Source organism: Populus euphratica, unplaced genomic scaffold (genome assembly GCF_000495115.2).
Source record: "Populus euphratica unplaced genomic scaffold, PopEup_1.0 scaffold44.1, whole genome shotgun sequence".
Classification (NCBI taxonomy): Eukaryota; Viridiplantae; Streptophyta; class Magnoliopsida; order Malpighiales; family Salicaceae; genus Populus; species Populus euphratica.
Window position 1 is genome coordinate 1982682 of NW_011499865.1, and position 21691 is coordinate 2004372.

Sequence of the window (21691 nt, forward strand, 5' to 3'; positions counted from 1 at the left end):
TTTGCACAGGTAAACATTGGTTCTATGTCATTACTATAGCCTGTTCATCATCTCTCTTCAGCATACGCCCATCACCCCGAAAAAAAGAAGGAAAAGAAATAAGAAAAGGATTTTTCATTGCTTTGCTTCTGTGTGATAGCTGAAGATCTTTTAGGTTTGTTCGTTGGCATGTTTCCAAAATTTTAAATTTTGGCATGGTTGTATCATTTTGCACAAGATGCCATTTACAGTTTGGCGAGTAGTAGGAGCCCACAAGTATCCAAGAGATTATTTTTACTTTCTGAACAGCAATGTGAACTTACCCATTAAATCAAATTTGGTCTTGGAAGCTCTCTGCATGTAGCATGGTGCAAATACTCCAATGTGGGGAAATCAACCAGTTACAAAACCCCTAGTATAATAATCCTATGCAAGAACTTTCGAAGTTCCTAGATCCCCATCTACTGATTGTATCTACAATAGCAGTTGTTCCTAGATGGGTGCCTCGCTGAGTTCTTGCCTTTACTTTCCATGCAAGGCTGTTCGGGTATGATGATGTTTTCCCCTGCAGAACACTCTCTGGTGGTATTCTTTGAGCAGGGAAAAAATTCGTCGCATCAAGGGGATTGGCTTTTGGTGTTTTGTTCCGTTATAGCCATCCATTTCCTTTCTCCAAATATCTTCAAGGATCATACATGATCGTGCAGTTGATTTATCATTGATCCGTTGTATGTCTCTGTGAGCCATATTCCACAGATTCCAATGACCAAGTTAGGAGAGATCTGCAAAGTCGAGAGACTAGATTCTATACTACGTTTGCAGACACTATCTCAGAAGCGAGAATTCCCCATAGATGACAGCTTTTCAGTTTCTGTTCTTCTCTCCAAGGTTTTCTCGCTTGGCAAAACTACTACTCGGCAAAGGAAGTTTCTTCTTCTTGGGCGTTGTTGTATAGAACAATTTAGAATGGATATACAGCGTTCTTACAACTTGCAATTTGGCTGCATTTCTGTCGCTTGAAAGTTTCTGGTCAGTTGAGATTCAAATTCCGCACCTAAACCTAATAAGTAAAACTCAACAATTACCATCCATGCCCGATGCTATTAGAATCAACAATTGATGGAACTGGTTTCTAGCAAATTTAAATGAACATATTATTCCTATATCAATAACCGTAATCATTATAGTAATCCCTGACACTTACAGTTTAAAGAATATTACTGAATGACGAAACAACATCTGGCAAACTCTGAAAAGATGTTCCCTTTCTTAGCAACTGGAGGTATTGGAGACAATCATACACGCCTTTGTTGACAAAGCATCATCAAGTGTTCTACTATGCAACAAATTATTTCAATATATCTACTGCGGAGCTCATCAAAACTCAAAATTCCGACACCTTTGGTAGTTTATGGTGTGGGTCTGATGTCTCCACTAACTCTCTCGGAGTTAGAGAAACTCGACCTTGTCGAGTGTAGTACTGGTCGACTCTAATAGTATTCTCAAAAATCTAGATCAGCTGCTGCAAAGTATCTCTAACAATCCAAGTACAATATGAGTCAGGTCGACTCATCTAGCGAACTAGAAACCGTTGAACCTCACCATTCCTGTTAAAAACAACTTGTTCATCTAGAATAGCATCAATATTACCATTTTGTGCTGATATCAAGGTGAAAGGGATAGAGGTTTCAATAAGATCATTAGGAGGAGAGTTAAGTAGTATCTCAAATGGATCATTTGGAAAAGGAAGTGGTTTATGGTATGCAACTAGATCCTTAATGTTAAATGGAGAGCTAAAGCCAAAATCATGTGGTAAATCAAGAACATAAGTATTTGGACCAACCCATTGTAGAACTTTGGAAGACCCGATACTATGTGCATGCAATTTTCGATTAGCTCCCGAAGGAAACCGCTCGGGTCTAATTTGTATCATAACATATTCTCCCATATTAAACTCATTATGTCATTTATGTGAATTAGCTTAAAGTTTATGTTGCGCATTACTTGCTCAAATCTGTTTTTTGATCTCAATATGTAAATCCTGAATTCTACGTATAAAAGACTTGGCTGACTCAAACACTCTAGCATAAAGGGACATGGAAAAAAGGTCTAAAATTTTCCCAGGCTTGTAACCATGTACAACTTCAAAGGGACTCACACCTATTAACCTATTGATAGAGCTATTATAGGCAAACTAGGCCGTAGGAAGAATCATATCCCAATTCCGATTATGATCACTCACTAGACACCTTAAAAGGTTGTGTAAACTCCTGTTAACCACCTCAGTTTGACCATAAGTTTGGGAGTGGTAAGCAGTAGAAAACTTTAATTTGTTTCCCAACATATGCCAAAGGGTTTTCCAAAAATAACTTGTAAATCTAACCTCCCTATTCGAAACTATGGTTTGGGGAAAACCATACAACTTGACAATCTCGTCAAAATAGAGTTTTGCAACTCTAAAAGCATTGGTGGTCTTAGTATAAGAATAAAATGGGCCATCTTAGATAAATAGTCGACAACCACAAAAATAGAATTATGTTTCTTTGTAGTATGTGGCCCAAACACAAAATCCATACTTACATCTTGCTAAGGGCAAGTAGGAACGAGTAATGAGACGTAAAGACCAGTATTTTATTTTTTATGCTTAGCTAGTTGGCAAGTTCGACATTGACCTACCAATTTGGCGACATCTCTTTTCAAACTAGACCAGAAAAACTGATGTTTCATCTTTTTGATGGTTTTATTCCTTACAAAATAGCCTGAGAGACCTCCATTATGAATCTTCCATATGAAAAATTCATGCACGGATATTTTCGGGATACAAAGCTTATTATCTTGAAATACGTATCCATTTTGGAGGTGATAACCATTTATAACACGGTGATTCTCATCCTTCAATGTCAAATATATTTCTCCAAATTCTAAGCAAGATTCATACTCCTCTTTGAGTTTCTCAAATCCTGTGACTTCAACACTCATTATAGATAACAGTGTTACCCGATGACTTAAAGCATTTGTAGCTTTATTCTATATTCTAGATTTATGTTTCAAAACAAATAAGTATGCTTGCAAATATTCAACCCAATAACCATGCCTGTGATTAAGCTTTTTTTGGGAGTTAAGATAGTGGAGGGCCTCATGGTTGGAGTAAAGAACAAACTCCTATGGTAACAAGTAATGATGCCAATAGCGTAAGGCCTGAACCACCGCATAAATCTCCTTATCATAAGTTGAGTACTTTTGTTTTGCCTCATTAAGTTTCTCACTAAAGTGGGCTACAGGGTGACGTTTCTGACTATATACTCCATCTATATCGACTCCCGAAGCATCATATTTTACTTCAAACACTTTAGTAAAATCAGGTAGTCGTACTATTAGGGGCCTTCGTCATTTTCTTCTTAACCTCCTCAAATGCCCTATTAGCTCGTTTACTCCACTTAAACTCACATTATTTCAAACAATTTATAATAGGCGACATGATGGTGCTAAATTTCTTAATAAAATGACGATAGAAAGTCGCAAGCCCATAAAAACTACAAACCTAATGAATAGTCTTAAGTTCAGAACAATTTACCATCGCTTGGACTTTTTGGGGGTCAGTAAAGACTCCTTTTCATGACACCATAAACCCTAAAAAGAACACTTGATCTGTAAAGAAGGAATACTTTTTGACATTTGCAAACAAACTTGCCTTTTTTAGGATAGTACAAACTTGAATAAGATAATCGAAATGCTCTTCCTTGGTTTTGCTATAAATAAGAATATCATCAAAGTATACCACCAAAAACTTTTCCATAAATGACCCAATCATTTGTGTCATTACTCTCATAAAAGTGCTTGGTGCATTAGAAATACTAAAAGGCATGACTAGCCATTCATATAAACCATCCTTAATCTTAAATGCCATTTTCCACTCATCTCCTGGATGGATCCTAATCTGATGATAACACTAGCCATTCATATAAACCATCCTTAATTTTAAATGGCATTTTCCACTCATCTCCTAGATGGATCCTAATCTGATGATACCCACTCTTCAAGTTAATCTTAGAGAAGATTTGGGCTTATGCCATCATATCTAGCATGTCATCTAATCGAGGAATTTGAAAATAATACTTGATTATAATCTTATTGATAGCTCAACTATCTACATACATTCTCCATGATCCATCTTTTTTAGGTGTTAATAGTGCAAGTACTGCACAAGGGCTCAAACTCTCTCGTATAAATCTCTTTTTTAATAACTCACATACTTGCCTTTGCAATTCAGTATGTTCACTCGAGTTCATCCTATAGTTTAGCAAGTTTGGTAATGTGGCACCAGGGATAAAATCTATGGCATATTAAACATCACGCATAAGGGGTCAAACATTAGGTAGTTCAGAATAGAAAATATTTAGAAATTCTCTTAACACTTCTCTTACCTCTTCAGGTGGCTCTTCTAAAAAATCTTTTACAATCTCCTTAGCCACTATAATAAATACAACAAACTCCTCACAAATCTCCTTATCAAACTCCTTAGGACTTAATATGTTAAGCCCTTCTTCTTTCACTTTATTCTTCTTCTGACTATTATCATTAGACTTTAGAGGTAATCCAATAAGTTGGATTTTTTTACCTTGAAAAGTGAATGAACAAGAATTTGATAGTTCAAAAATTATAACGTCCAAATCATATAACCAAGGCCTACCTAAAATGACATGCCCTACATCCATGAGAATAACATCATACCCAATTTCATCATGATAATCCAAGATCTTTATGGAAAAAAGACATCTCTCTTTGACCACTATAGATATATCATTAACCCAGGACACACTATAAGGTTTAGGGTGTAGAATAGATTTTAAACCTAAACGGGATAAACTACCCGAGAAAACTGCATTGATACAACTACCACTGTCTATGATGATCTCACACCCTTTATCTCCATATTTAATGTAAGTGTAAAAAATAACAGTCCTTCTCCAATTCTCAGTTTCTTTATGTTGTGTTAAAGAACATCTAACCACACTTAACCTGCTTATTTTGATTTGAGTGGATATAGACCTAACACATCCTAGCAAGTTAGACTCATCCTCCTCATCATTTAGATCCTGAAAGTCATCGGGATTAAGTTCATATACCTTATCATCACAATTATCTTCTTTACCTATATACTCTTACCCCTTAATGAACAAAGCCTTATCAAGACAACTAGAGGAAATATAACCGAAACCCTGACATTTAAAACACTGAATTCTTGAGGTTATCTTAGGTGCTTCATGAAAAATACCCTTACCTTTGTCTTCTTTAGGTATCTAGGAAATCAAAGGATTGGGCTAAAGATGTGGGGCATCTAATATGAGTTATTACTACCAAGTTGAGATCTATAAGAGGTATTATGAGTGTCCTGATTCTTGTCTACTGAATTTTTATGACCAATTTATAATTTTGTACTAGGGTATGAGCTTCATCAAGGGTGGAAACACCTCTAAGCACAACCTCTCTTCTAAGATCCTCATTTAAGGCTTTTTAAAATCTATTTAGGGTCATCATTTCATCCTTCCTAACTGCAAACCTAGTCCTATACTCATCAAATTATGCCACATATTCATTAGCAGACTTGCCTCAAGTTATTCCATTGGTTCAAAAGATTTCCTCTATAAGAATAAAGGAAGTACTTTTCTTCTAACTTAGTCTTCATTTCAACCTAATCAATAATAGGGAGTTGACCTCTCCTAATCAAAGACTTTTCTACACTTTCCCAGTAGAGCTGAGTCATTCCACTAAGTTTCATCTTTGCAAATCTTACCCTTTTATTCTTAGATAGATCATACTAGCCAAAGAATTGATCTATGTCACGAATCCATCTATCAAAAATCAATGGGTCAAGTTGACCCTCAAAAGTTAGGGCTTCTACCTTGATATGCCTAATGACTCCCTCGTCAGGGTCATCATAATTGTGATGACCTTGTTTGTGATTGTATTAACGGTTTTTAGGATGAGTTGGTCTTTCATGGTAATAATTGGAACGCTTATTATCATTAGGGTCAACAAAGTCATTGTGACCCTGAAATTGGTTATGATGGCGGTTCCTTTGAGGAATTTGTCTTTAAGGATTCCTATGGTTATCATTAGAATGCTCACTCTCACTAGATTGTCTTACTTGTAAAGTTTCTATGAACTCTATCCTCTCAGAAAGATTGTTTATTTGATTGGACATGTTGCTCATTTCCATTCTCATAAGTTGTAATTGTTCTTGAATATCTCTAAGAATATTACTAAGTTCGGGTCTATGACAGCTATGACTTCTAGATTATGTACTAGACGACCACTACATAAATACATGCAAAAACTAATACTAAGACCGAGATCACAAATAACACTTGCAAGTAAAAATGCAAAATAAAATTATAGCTAATAAAAAAATTATTTTTTATTTTTTTATTTTTTAATATATATTTTTTATTATTACCTTAGAAACTAAGTAATGACAGATTAAATCAGGAAAATGAGCAAGAAAGTAATGTAAGTCCTCTAAATGCACACAAGTAATCCAAACACACTATTTCAGTTCTTCCACTAATTTAACTAAGCACCACAATTAATTAAGAGGATCAGATTTTCAATGGCTCAAAATTAAGGTAATTCAATTTAAAGGTGGGCTATGTAATTTAGTTATGGGCAAGCATAAAGAATAATATTAACACTAAATCTTGATTAACAGGTGTAAAAGCATACCAGGAATGATGATTTTAAATGTGTAAAAATTCTGATCGGATGATGTGGTAATTGGTATGGCAGGATATGATGGCGAGGCAGATGATGTGGCAGGGTATGCTGATGTGACAGGATTTGCTAACATGTTAGACGATGTGGCAAGAACCAATGTCCTGGCTGATAATGCAGATGTTTTGACATGGTGCTGACATGGCTGGTTTAATTATTTTACCAGCTTCTATTTTTGTCTTCCTTACCTCATATGATCTGTTGCTGCTGCTAATGATGATGGAGCATGAAACGGGGCTTTGTGATTTTACTTAGGCCTGGCGGTGCAAGGGTAGGGGCTATGATGTCTGTGGTGTCGCTGCTGGATGGGGCCCTATTGATTCGTTATCATTGTTGAAGGCGAGGGCACTGTGGATGGTGGTGTTGTGGCTGGTGCTGCTACTGGAGGGTGCAAGTCAGTGGTGGTTGTGGCTAATGGCTTGTAACACTGATTTGGGTTGCTGAAGACAAAGACTTGCTGTGGCTGCGGCGCTGTGGGTTATTGTAGACAGTAAATTGACGTGTACTTGTGTCTTCATTGTGATCGTTGGCTGTGATCGGTGTTGATGTAAAATTGCTGATCGCTCTATGGGATTGATGTGCAGGTTTTCTTAGTGGTAGGTCTGCTATTGTGATTGGTTGAGGCGCCGCTGCTAAAAATTGTTGTCGTTGATGATGAACAATTTTTTTTTGTAATCAGAACAATACACTTTTTTTTTCTTTTCTCTTTTTTAGATCAATCTAGGGTTAAACATAAACATATGGATCATTTAATTGTAAGAACAATTAAAAGCCATGCTTTAATACCAAATTTGATGCGGGACAATAACTAATAAGAATTAAAGTAAGAAAAGAAATAAGCTTTTTAAGAAGAAGCCGAGAAGAGAAAGCAAAGAAAGAGAAAAAAAAAATTAAAGATATGCAAAGTTTGCAATATTTTCATTAATCATCAAAACTGTCTCACAAAATAACAAAGAAACATATAAATAGTAAACCCTAAAACATCTCGCTATTGGGCTCGGCCCATCAAATCAAGCTGTTTAACATAAATAATAAAATAACAATGAGTCAGCCCAAATGGGCTAAATAAATAAAATAACAATGAGATAGGCTCAAATGAACTTAGTCTCCCAACTAAAATGTGACAGGCTAAGCCATCTTACGTCATCTCCGTCCATATACTCATGTAGTTTGTGATGTGAGTCTGGTATCCCTACCAGGTTGATATTATAGCAATTGCTGAATCAAGAATTAGTGGTCGAGTTGCAGAGAAAATAGTTGAGAAACTAAAATTTGATGTTAGTTTTTGAGTGAAAGCAAATAGTAAATCTGGGGGTATTTGGTTACCGTGGAGTAAAATCAAAGTTGATATAAAAGTGCCAAAATCATCTAGACATTTGATTCACATCTTGGTAGATGAAGGAGGAAGTTCACCTTGGTTATGTTCTGTGATTTATATCAACCTGAAAGACCATCTTAAGTGAGAATGCTTCGAGGGCTACTAAGAAGATTGAAGGGGCTCCTATTAATATGAGAAGGTGCTTTCATTTCTGTAATTGGGTTCAAGATTGTGGTTTGATGGATTTAGAAGGTGGTGGTCCAAAGTTTACATGGAGAGGATAAGAAAGTAGATGGTATCTTAGAGACTTTAAGAGGCTTGATAAAGGACTTGTGAATCAACCACTGAAGTTGAGATTTTCAGACATGTGTATTAAGGTGTTGCCAGAGTTAAATTAGATCATTATCCTATCCTTGCAATGATAGGGGGTAGAGAAACTTGGATTTAGTGATCTCACTCAATGACTTCACAATCAAGTTAAAGGAGTGAAACCCTAAGGTTTTTGGCAATATTTTTTATCGGTAAAAAAAGTGCTTGCAATACTTGAGGGGTATTCAAAAGGCCTTAAATGATGGAAGGAATCAATTTTTGCATACAATAGAATTAGACTTGATAAAGGAATACACTCAGATTTTAACTCAGGAGGAAATCTTTTGGTATCAGAAATATAGATGCCAATGGATTTCTTTCGGCGATAAAAACTACTTGTATTTCCATACAAAAGTAGTCATTAAGGGTCAGTAGAACATAATTAGATGTTTGTAGGATACTAACAATAAATGGGTATGAGATGAAGACAATCTAAAAAATATGGCAGTATAGTTTTATCAAAAACTTTTTCTAGAGAAGAGGGGACAAATCAAAGTTTTCCTGTTCAAGGAGTCTTTCCAGTTATTGACCAGGTGAGTAGAGATCATTTGCTAGATTTAATCACAGATAAAAAGACATTATTTGATATGAAACCTTTTAAAGCTCCAGGTCCAAACAATTATCAACCTTATTTTTGTCAAACTCAATGGAATATAATAGGCCTGCTGTTGGAAGTTTATCAAAAATGTTATTGAAGGAAAAACTAATGTATCTAATATTAACCAGACATCCCTGGTTTTAATTCCAAAGGTGCTGAAACCAGAGTATCTATACCAGTTTTGGCCTATAGACCCATGCAATGTCAATATCAAAATCCTGAAGAAACTTCTGGTTAATCACCTTAAATTCCTGATGCCAAAACTGATCTCTATTAATTAGAGTGGCTTTTTGCCTGGAAGATATTTTACTTGATAATATAGTGGTTACTCAGGAAGTAATCCATTCTATGAGAAATTTTAAAGGGAGAAAAGGTTATATGGCAATTAAATGGACCTAAAAAAGGCTTATAATCGTTTTAGATTAGATTTCATTAGAGATACTTTGATGGATGCTGGTTTTCTTACTTAGTTAGTTGATCTTGTGATGAAGTGTATTGAATTAGCTTTCTTATGAGTTCTATGGAATGAAAACCCATATCTGAATCTCACTCTATCGAGAGGGAATAGACAAGAAGATCCTCTCTCCCCATACATTTTTGTGTTGTGTTTAGAGAGACTATCTCAACTTATCAGTAAAGAGGTTGAATGTGGTTATGGGAAACCCTTTAAGGTCAGTAGGAGAGGCCCTAATATCTCCCATCTTTGCTTTGGGGATGACATGTTATTTACAGAAGCTATTGAAGTTTAGATGAATCGAGGATTACACTGTTTGAACTTATTTTGTGATGTTTCGAGACAGAAAATGAGTGTTGGCAAAACGAGAATTTTTTCTTTAAGAATGTTTCTCCCACCCTAGCAAAATTTATTAGTTGTGCTAGTGGTTTTGCTATTACCAATGACCCAGGAAAGTATTTGGGAGTTCCGCTTTTACACTAGAGAATTGCCAAGCACACAGATAATTGCATCATTGAGAATGTGAGTAAAAAATTAGCTAGTTGGAAATCTACCAATCTGTCTTTAGCAGGGAGAATTACGCTATGTAAATCAATGCTTGCAACAATACCTTTATCTCTTATGCAATCCTCAATACTTCCAAAACCTCTATACTATGAGATTGAAAAAAGGTGTCGTAGTTTTATATGGGAAGGTAATGATGATAGAGGTAAAATTCATCTCTTTAATTGGCAAACTCTATGTCAACCTAAGTTAGAAGGAGGTTTAGGCCTAGAAGTATGCACTTAATGAAAATGGCTTTTATTATGAAGTTGGGAGGGAGTGTTATTCATGATACTACTAGTCTTTGGGAAAAGGTTCTTCAGGATAAACATGTCAAGTCTCAAGATTAGATTATTTTAGTGCAGGCTAAAGGAAAAGATACCCTCGTTATATAAGGCTATATGTAAGGTGTGGCCTCAGATTTTTTAAAGTACTGGTTGGTCTATAGGGAGCAGAGTGGGTGTTATATTTTTTAGGGATGACTAGTTATAAGGTTTTGGGTTGTTGTTACAACATGCAGTGCAAGATATTATATATTGAGACTTTAATGAATGCTATTGTGGCAGACATGGTACATGATAACCAGTGGAAATGGAACTTATTTGCCCATTTACTCCTTACATAGCAGGTAGTTATGGTCCTGGCCAACCATCCTCCTTCCAGTGCGATGTATACTGATTTATTGTATTGGCATAACTGTCCTAGTGGTCCATTTACAGTCCAGTCTGTTTATGATTTGCAGACATCTATGACAAGGAGTCATTGTTACTTGGAGCCCCAATGGAAATTGATATGGCAATGGAAAGGCCTGAAGAGAATCAAAGCTTTTCTCTAAGTAGTTGCCCATGACTGTTTGATAAACTGATGCAAATCGGGCTAGTAGGCATCTTACATAAGCTCCTTACCATCATAGTTGCCCATTAGAACTAGAATATATACTTCATGCTGTACAGAACTATCCCCTAGCTATAAATGTTTGGCAAGTCCTTGTTAAGCCAAGCGATAGGAGGAATTTTTTTGGTGCAGAATTAATATCGTGACTAATTAATAATCTTGCTTCCAGCGAATGCACTAATAAAGGAACGCCTTGGGAAATTCTTTTTGAAGTAATATTATGGTATGTTTGGAAGGGCAGGAACACCAAAGTTTTTAGGGAATGCCACTTGATGGGGAACAACATTATTGGTGCCATAAAATGTTTTGTCTACTGATATTAGCAATGCAGATGACAATTTGGTTGATAGGAACAACCATTTGTACATGGTTGGTTGGATGGTTGTATCCTATAATGGGATGAATAAACTAATGTTTGGTAATATAATTGCTTTTGTGGTTATGATTTTAAAAAAGCAATTTTATAAAAATCATTTTTATTGTGGTTTGTTTTAAAAATTTTAGTGTTTAATTAAAATTATAATTGAAATTAAAGTTGAACAAAAAACAATTTTATGTGTTTGGTTAATGTACTTTTTATATTGAGGTTTGCTAGTGAAATTACTTAAAAGGACATATATCTATATATTAATAATGTGTGTGTGTGTGTATATATATAATTACAAAAAATTGTTGATTAATAATTATGATTACATAATGATATGAATAATCTTTATAGATTATGTTTTTCTTTTATTTTACCATCAAACTATTAAAGGTCTTTGTGATCCTTAACTATCTAAGCGAGTTATAATATCAACTAAAAAGTCATTTAGAATAAAATTGGAATTCCAATCATATTCAGCAAAAACCTTGTCATCTTGTAATTTTCTTTTAAGAAGTTTTTCCCTTCTTAGAGAACAAACTCTTTCAAAACACAAATCACCACAATCTCAACTTGTGTTTTATATGGATAAGTAGACATGTTTTATAAAATTCTCCTTTATTTTCATACCCCAAAAGAACTGTATATCACATTACGTAGTGATGACTATGTATAACTAAACTATTCTTCTCGATCACTTGATTGTTTACGATGCGTAAAATATTATAAGTGATACCTCTCGTCTTTATAGGGATAGACAAATGGTTGAATTGATATACAACAGAACTTTTGAAGATGACCTAAATACCTATACTTATTAGGATATCTGACATTAACTAAATAGTATTTACCTGCAAAGACTTGTTAGCTGAAAATGCTAAAAATTAGACATCACAGGTACATATGAGGCACCAAGAGACAATCGAAACTCAATTTGCTCAAAGCATGATAAATTTTAAAGATACTATTGCAAAATTGACGTATGCTCTTAGTTTCTAAGAGAAAGGTAAGTTTCCATCTCAACCACAATAAAATTCCAAGGGGCAATACAATGCAAATGCAAGTATTTTTAGAAGCCAACACATAGATCAAGTCAAATTAGTCACCACTCCTTGTTTTTTCAATAACTAAAAAAGAATATTATCTAACCCTAGTTACCAGTTTTTAATTTATCAAATCACAAACTTTCGGTGCTTTTGAAAATTTTATACTACTATTGTTAATAGCCTTAAGAAAAACACATGTATCGTGTGCACTATCTTCCACACAAACATGAACTCCATGTCGAAACTACAAGTAGTCATGACATTTTGTATCGATACACCTTTTCTTCCAATAAATAGAATTTAATTATTAGATGATATGGAGGTACAAACATGTGTACTATCAATTGTACCAATACAATTCTACATGAAAAATAATAATGTAAGTAATTAGAAATATTAATAAAATAATTGATATTCATTTAAACAACATAATTTTTTTTTGTCTTACCTTGAAGTGTGACATATGTCTTAGATTCATTACAATTTCTTTTAGGGTGTTGGTAATATGGATCTACTGGTTTTATGACTTCTACAACATATAGACATAATGATTTAAGGACTTTTTTATACATCTACTAACAGTTTCACCTGAATGTTGAAATCTCTTCTGCACTTTCTTATTTGACGCCTTTACTATTATTATAAATAGAAACATTGCCACCTTTTCAATAACACTCATTCATCTTAAAGGTTTTAAGCTATAATATGTTTCTAAATCATTATACAAACTCAACAAAGTTGTTGTGTCCATCCTAAACATGTTAATATATCATTTCTAATGACCTCTTAAAACTTCATTCAATCAACATATTCCTATATTGTATGAAACCATACATGGTTCTTTATGCATATATTTAATATAATACATATTTATAGCTATAGTCATGCATATAATTAAGTTTTTCATATCAAATTGTCTCGTTAAAAAAATTCACCATCATCATCACTTTCATCGTCATTGTCGTTGTCATCATCATTACTATCATCGTCATTGTTGTTATTGTCCTTTCCATCATCGTCATCTCCAACATTAGAAACCGAGGCACCACTATCTTCATAACTAAGATAATTAATGTAGTTTACAATACGGTTCTTTACATTATCATACTCATCATCAAAATTTTCTTTAAATATGACATTAAACCGTGGATCATTCATATCTTCAATTTCATGTAAATTAAAAAAAAAGATAGGTTGTTAATAAAATACTATAAATTCAATTAAATATCATTCAATAATTAAAAAAAAAAAGCAAAGATTTGGGAAGAATAACTTTATCACAAACCTATCAAGCCTAAGAAGATGTTTCACTTGCTTGGAATAAATGTAGTTGAAATGTTTCTTCTGAAGATAATTATGTTATTGAAATACATGATAGAAGCATCCCTCCTTATATAGAAAAAAATAAATGATGCCTTGCATAAACAATTTAAATTTGTTTGTTAATATTGCTGAAATAAACATATCTACATATCTTTTGTACATATTGTGCTTTTATATAATTGTCTGCATAAGTTTTGACATGTATGAGATGTAAAATTTAAATATGAATGTTCTTTTGTATAAGACATCTTGTTACTTTCACGTGGTTTTTAGCAAATTATTTTTCTGTCTTTATTATTCAAGATTCCTTATCCTTATATTTTTGTCTATATTATTTAAGACACCAAAGCCTATTGCACTTTAAAAATTATCACAAGCATCATTTTCATTGGCAGCTTTTATCAAATAGACATTCATTTGTAGCCTTTGGTTATCCTTTATTTTTGTACCATTTATTTTCTTCTTTTCATGCATTTTTTTGTGCTAGCCAATTGTCTTCACCTTTATTATCATTCTACTAGTTTTGATTTTTTATTATGTTAGCATCCTTCTTATTTGGGTACTAAAGCTACTATTATACAAGGCTTTCTTCCTTATTTTTTGAAGTTGGTATTATATTAAAAGTCACACACCGTAACATGATTTCTTCCAATAAATTTCTCATCCAAAACATTACACTTTGTAATATTTATTTTCACCAATATTCACAGTAGACATACATATTGAATTATTAAAACAAACATTCATAACAATAAAAGTGTTATTTATTTATGGTAAATAGTTATACTCATTAAATATTACATGTTTATAGTAAATTAATCAACATTGATCTAAATAATACAATAATACAACATCCGTAAAAAAAAAAAATGTTTTGGAACAACAACTAATCTTTTAAATTACAATTCAAATAAAAACAAATACTAGGAACTCAACAATTTAATAACTCACATAAGAAGTCCATAACTATAACAACATTTAAATAAAAATAAAAAGCAATTAAAAACAACCAATATCGATATCCTCACATCTTATAATTTCAAATGTTGAATAATATAATAAATGAAATCAACTTCTGCAAATGAAAACTATTCTTTTCAAAACTGTCAGCTTATTATTCTGCAAAAGTAAACATGTATGAATAAATTATCAAGCATGTCAAATAACATAACACATTAAATTTAGCTAGTACTTTAATATAGTTATTAAATTAACGCTTTAGAAAATAAAATCATATCATATCAGCTAAACATGTTTACTTCATGTATATATTCGCTTCAATCATTTCAACTTCTCTTCAAAACGACCCATACTAGACCACATTTTTCTTTTCCTTCTTAAACTCAGATATTCCATAGTAAAGTCATGAAAATCATCATCAATTGAAACTTCATGAATTGAGTGGATCTTAACTATCATCCCAGGAATACTACAACCTTGGGGATCCATATGTAAAGAAGTGAAATCACTTATAGATGACATACTCTCAAGTAGTTGTTCCCACCATGACAGTAGCTGAACACCAATTTCAAATGTCTTCTTCTTTCTATCTCAAACCTCAAAAGGATCTTTTTTTTTTGCCATTACTCTTTGTGTTGTTGTTGCTCGACATATTCACCCCGCCTACCATTCGAGACATGTCATTCTTCAAACTTGGAATCTCATCCTCCTCGAAATCATCTCTTCTTCCATATTAATACCATTAATGTTGATAATGTAAGGATCGACATCATTGCCGCCAAGTACTCCTGATGATGGAGTCCATACATATTCTCCAATAACAATGATGTTGGAATACATTCTGTCAAATTTAATCTTCAAGGACTGTTTAATATCAACATGTCTAAATTTTTTAGCTCTTTCAATTTCCTACTTAAAAGAAATAAAAATAATTAATGCAACATTATGTATTAAAATATTTTATAAAATCTGACAATAACAAATGAAATTGTTAGGATCATGAGGAATTAACCTTAATTTTTGCTTTTCACCACTCATTGCTAACTAAAATTGTTTCTAATTCACTACTCCAGCCCACACTAGTTTCAGAAATCAGCTTTGTCCATATCCTTAAATTCTTTTGACATCCATCCCATTTTTTTCAGTTATGTTTTAGTGAATGCATGACCAAATTGTTTTTTGAATGATATTATAAGAAATTTCCATCCTGTTTTATCAATGTTTTTTGAATGATATTATAAGAAATTTTCATCCTGTTTTATCAAAATAGATATTAGATCTCATTTCCATATCAATGGCTTTAATCATAGGTCACAAAATATATGCAATATTTCCTTTGTCTAACCAATCTTATCCCTAGATTCAAGACTTTCTATTATATCTTTTAAAACATTTAACAAGAGGAAACAAACAATGATGTCATATGTATATACAAAAGTCAACATTAACATAAATACAAAATACTTATTATAAATAATGGGAAAAACTGCAAAGTACAAAATGCATGTTGTGGAACACATTAGTTTATGGAATATATTTAACAAAGCACACTTTAATAACCCTTATTTAAGGAAAATTGAAAGCATGAGATGTCGATATAATATAGTTTTAATAATTTGTAAGACAAAATATTTCAAAAAATAGTAGGCTACGAGAGGTAATTATAAAGATGACTATAGGCATGTCACATGCTTACTTACTGTAAAAATCAATAATGAATTTTAATTCCTTCTTTCTGTGGCTTTCTAGTAATTGGATTTCAAGTTTTGAAATTGATTATCTTATCTATTTATTGAGATTATTATTGGAGCAACAATTGTTCTCGTTAATTTTTTAAAGTGAATTTCAGTTCTGTTTAATTGGATGCCTTTTACGGTGTTTTGTTTCCTTCAATATCAAATAAAAAACATGAGGAACATATATTAGAGGTAGCATCAAAGTCATACAGTATAAACCAAGTGAGTGAATTTGTTTAGAAAGGATGAGGGTGTTAGGCTTTGTTTATTGATTCAATACTTGAAATAATTAATTCAACTTTCCCTTTTTGGTTTCAATCCCAACTACCTTATCTGTTTATATCAAACACTGCTTTTTACAAATCAAATCTAATATGCAATTCAAGACTTTTAACATTGCTTTCTACCAATCAAGCCCAATCTACAATTTGACTTTTGTTTGTTACAAATAAGATGATTATTTATTCTTTTATATGAAAAAAAAACCCTCAAAACTTCATCAATTATACAACACTCCAATTCAATTCTCACAAAATAAAATATTACACTTTTTTCCAGTTATATACAAAAATAAAATAAAAAAGCAGTAGTTAAATCCAACTATTACCTTAACTAAAAAGGAAACTCATTTTAAGCAAACAAAACCCTTGTTAATAAATTAATCAAAAATTCAAAGCTCCATAAAACATGAGTAATTTCAACAAAGAAAAAAATATATAAAGAAAAATCATCTAATTTCAAGAACAAGTTGCAAACAAGTGCAGTAATTTGTAATTAATTAATAATATTGACACGTAATGACAATAAAAAAATTAATGAAGCATAACACAAATTAATATTTGTAGTTAATTAAAATAAATCTTAAGATGGGATAAGGAAGAAACTCATGATTACTTTTCTCCCATTTGAGTTTCCCCAACATGGATTTATTGTTTATTTCTACAAACCAAAAAAGCAAAAAAATGTTAGAAACATCATATGAAAATCTACATTGAATTTGATATGACTCGAAGAAGAATGAATAGAGGAGTACAGGGATATAAGATTTTAATTTACAAAAAAAAAAAATACAAAGCTTTGATGAATGAGCTTATTAATCATTGAAAATTACTTTTTGTTGAGCGAGTCTAGCAAGGTAAACTCTCAAAGAAAAATGAGGCAAGTTAAAAAAATATCAAGACAAGAGAAGGGAACAAAAGGGGATAACAAGACTGAAAAATTTGGGAATGAGATAATAATGATATATCTCAGAAATGGTTAGCAATAAGAAGCAAGATTTTCAGATTTGTGAGACATTTCGGTATTTTTTTCTCAATAGCTTTCTCCTCTGCAAATTTTTTTGTTGGTGATGATGAGAGAGAGTGCTTTCAAAGAGAGAGAATGCACCATAAAACAAATAAAAATTGATTTTTAGATATTGAGGCTCCCATATACATAAAAAAAAATATGGTTGATATCTAACCAAACACTTTACAACTCCATATTAACATAACCACACCCATAACTGCAACTCCAAACACCTTCTAAAACTGAGAGTTTGGAGGCTTGATTAGAAATCTGCTCAGTTCTCGGGTTGAGAGTTTCACAATCAACATGAGCATCTGTTCATATGTCAGAGTAGAATTATGGGCAATATCAAAAGTTCTTGAGCTTGCTTAGATTTTAGGTATTCGAAAGCAAATTCTAAAGTCAGATTCCATGCTTGTGGTTAATCTCATAACACAGGAATCTAAAAAAGTTGGCGTAAATTTTGCTGATATCCAAAGCAAAGGATTTGCTGACAAGAGAGTGAATAGTTAAAGTACCATGCCTTTCGTGAAGCTAAAGCAACCGCAAACTGGTTAGCGAACTTTGATTTGTCAAAAAACACCCTTGATAAAGATCATTGGACAATTAGTAACCCTCTAATGAGTTTGTATTCAATTTTATATTTCAACATGATTGAGTTTAAGTTACCTCCTTTAATCTAAGCTTTTTTTAGAAGGGCTTTGAGCTCCATTTTCAATAAAAAAGAACACTTTTGCTCCGTCTCTACAAGAATCGAACGTTTATGGCCAGTCTCTATCAAGTACCTTGTCCCTCTCTTGTTCATATCGTTTCATAGTGACTTACGGAGGCCCCTTTTCTATCTGGTTAGTGAATTGCAAAACAGGAAGCAATCAAAAGCGAGCTGTTCAGTCCAAAGCCAGGCTGTTAAAAAGGGAAAGAATCCACTTGGACCTGTTTGGAAGTTTGGACAACCCCTGACAAACAACATGAATCTATCCTCAATTCGTGGCAATTACAAGCTCACCTAAGAGCTAAGCCAAGGAGAAAATGAAGCAAGAGTAGAAAAATAGCTGACACTATCAAATTAACCAATGAAAACGTCCAAGGACTAAAATTTAAGACTCAAGAACACATGAAGATGAGCTGCACAAAGACGAAATTGAATCCCAGAGGAGCTACAAGGCATAAATCCCATAATTGGAAGTGCAACAAATAATGTCGATGCCATTCAGATTTCCCTAAAAGCTATCAAATCATTACTTTCGCGATCAAAATGGTGAAGACAGATAATTTGTCACATAAGAGGTTTATTCGAGAGAAAAGCCAGAAATAGACTTGGCCAAAAATGACACGCACATTTTGTACCCAAAATGGCCACCAGCGTAACAGATCCTTCTGTTTGGGACATCTCTAACATGTTTAGCAAGTATAGCAAACACAAATTTGTAAAATCTTTTACATCTTCAAAGACTTCAAAGCAAAACATTCAAGAAAATCCAACCATGAGAAGTACATTTGTTTATTACGGTAACTGACAATTAAAAATTCAAAATGGAAGAAATCATCTTGACAGTAGAGTGAACGACAATCCAACAGACATCCCAGCAATACACAAGAAAGAAACCCCACGAACCCTCACAAAGAAGAAATTCAAATTTTTAGTAACCTCAAGAGTTAAAGTCAAAATTTGCAACCCACCTAGCTCCTCCATCTTTTTGAAGAGCATCGGCTTCAATGTTTGCCTCAACTTAAATGCCAACGTAAAAGGAAATCCGAATGCCACAAAACTTTGAATTGACACCTCAGTCATTGGTGTCGCTTTAGTAACATAAGAAATCCAAGCTCCAAGTCCAAGTTGAACCAGACCCAGAACAGCAACAGCTCTACTCAAACCATATATGTTCTTCATCGTCCTTTCTAAAACCTCTCTGGTCTCATTGGTTAAAGCTGAGAGGTCTCTTTCAAGAGTTGGACCCTCAATTTCTTGGTGTTTGAAATCAGGGTTTTGGCTTGGATACTCACTTTGGTTTTGGGGTTCATCAGAATCTGATGATGAACCTGAACTTGAAAAATATCTGTGCTTTGGGTTCAATAACCCAATATATCTGGGATTTTTTAACTTAAAATCCAAACTTGAATTCATGGGTTTTGCAAAAATAGAAACCTTTTGCTTGAAACCAGCGTTTTGAACTGAATTTTGGGCTTGTCCATTACTATGTGCAAAGAAAATTCCAGGGTTTTTCATTGTTGACCGAATAAAGTCATGATCCTTGGTTTTAGTACCTGAATAAGAGTGTGATCTAATAAAATTGAGAGTAAGATTTGTGGGTTTTGGATCTGATTGGTGTTCAAGAATGGAGGAACCAGCAGGATAGCTTGACAGGGAACTAGAGAGATTGGGATTAGGGTTTAAGGGTCGTTGAGGAAGAGTGGACTTAGAATCAAGGGTGTGGTTTTGGGGTCCATGGGAGATGAAAAGGGAGGAAATAGATGGAGGAGAGGGTTTTAGTGAGATAGGAGAAAGTCTACGCGAGATCACCACGGAAGCCATGCTAGAGCCTCCGAACACCAGAAATCTTGTAATGGCAGTGGCTAATGATCTGTAATGCACAGATACAGAAACCAGGTGTAGAGATTGTGGCTTTAGGAATGGGACTTGTTGAATTGGAAGTTGTCTGAGAAACTGGCGCTTTATAAGATAAATTTTATTTAAAAATATATTAAAATAATATTTTTTTAAAATTTAATTTTAATATAAGATAATTAAAGAAAATAAAATTTTTGAAAATGTAAAGGCGGTCCAAACACCCCCAGAAATTAATGTCTGGTATAAAATGGCGGGTGGGCCATCTGTTGGATGAGGGTTATTAAACTGGAGTCCAAGCCCAGTTCTTATGTTAATCTTACTTAAATCCTGTCGGAAATTCACTTTCTACATTTTTTATGGTTGGGAGGGTAGTTATAATTATTTTTTAAAATATTTTTTATTTAAAAATATATTAAAATAATATTTTTATTTTTAAAATATTATTTTTATATTAAATATCAAAATAATTTAAAAATATTAAAAAAATTAATTTAAAATAAAAAATATTTTTTTTATTTTTTAAATATTTTTAAAACATAAAGATACATAAATTCTTTAATTGGAAATACCAACATGACAACATCTGCGCTCCAAGCTTGGAGCAGTGGAGCAGCCATCTCATAAACTACACCCACTCCAAAGCATGTGAACAAAATTTTGGGCCCGTTTTCTATGGAAAAAAAAATCTAGTTATTATATGATTTAAATTATAGCTTGAAGCTTGTATTTTATATTAATTTGTAATTAGAGCTATTATTATTATTATTAAAGTTTTTATTAATTAGCATGTTCTAAAGTTTTACTTTAATCTAAATACAAAGAGATTTATATAGATTAAACTAAAAATATTATTTTACTTTTAATGAAGAAAATAATATATATATATATATTGAGAGTTTACCGGTTAGAAAAACAAAAGTGAGAAATGAAATGTGATTTACTAAAGAAATTTACAATTTACAAAGAAGAAGAAGCAAGATGCAGAGTAATGATGTCATGCTTAACATGATGATGAGTAAGATGACAATCGATCTTAATATGTTTAATTTGTTCATGAAAAACCAAGTTATGAGCAATCTGAATAGAATTCTAGTTGTCACAATATATAAGAGTAGGATGAGAAAGAAAAGCTCCTATATCCACAAGTAACCAACACAACAAAACAATCTCTTTGGTAATAGATGTCGTAACACGATATTTTGCTTCAGTTGAAGATTGAGAAACAATAAATTGTTTTTTACTTTTTCAAGAAATAAAAGAATCACTTAAAAAAATACAGAAACCAGTAACAGACTTGAAATTTATGGGATCACTATCATGATCAACATCAAAGTATGCACATAGTTTCAAGCAAGATGTGGATGAAAGGAAAAGACTTTAAAATACTGTACCTCGAAGATATTGCAAAATACAAAGAATAACTGCTCAGTGAATGATAGTAAAAGAAACAATAAAATGAACAACAACATGAACAACATAT

The 21691-nt window shown here is 32.8% G+C and overlaps 1 protein-coding gene across 3 annotated transcripts; it reads right to left on the reverse strand.

Annotated features, from left to right (window-relative positions):
- Positions 1-16745: 16745 nt before the first annotated feature.
- On the reverse strand, positions 16746-20276 carry LOC105126042 (uncharacterized). Of its 3 annotated transcripts, none has more exons than XR_842343.1 (2): positions 17467-17747; positions 16746-17294 (listed from the first exon to the last, which is right to left on the reverse strand). XR_842343.1 is itself a non-coding variant. In XM_011026770.1 (2 exons), the coding sequence occupies exons 1-2, from the start codon at positions 20173-20175 to the stop codon at positions 17188-17190; spliced, it is 960 nt and encodes a 319-aa protein (XP_011025072.1). In that variant the 5' UTR covers positions 20176-20276; the 3' UTR covers positions 16746-17187. The 3 variants fall into 3 exon arrangements, 2 of the variants coding, with proteins under 2 accessions (XP_011025072.1, XP_011025070.1); XM_011026770.1 differs by lacking the exon at positions 17467-17747 and adding an exon at positions 19323-20276; XM_011026768.1 differs by lacking the exons at positions 16746-17294; positions 17467-17747 and adding an exon at positions 19110-20276.
- Between the last annotated feature and the right edge of the window lie 1415 nt (positions 20277-21691).

Excerpts from the sequence above, each read along its gene's own strand:
- LOC105126042 (XM_011026768.1), bottom strand. The coding sequence starts at position 20,175 with ATGGCTTCCGTGGTGATCTCGCGTAGACTTTCTCCTATCTCACTAAAA.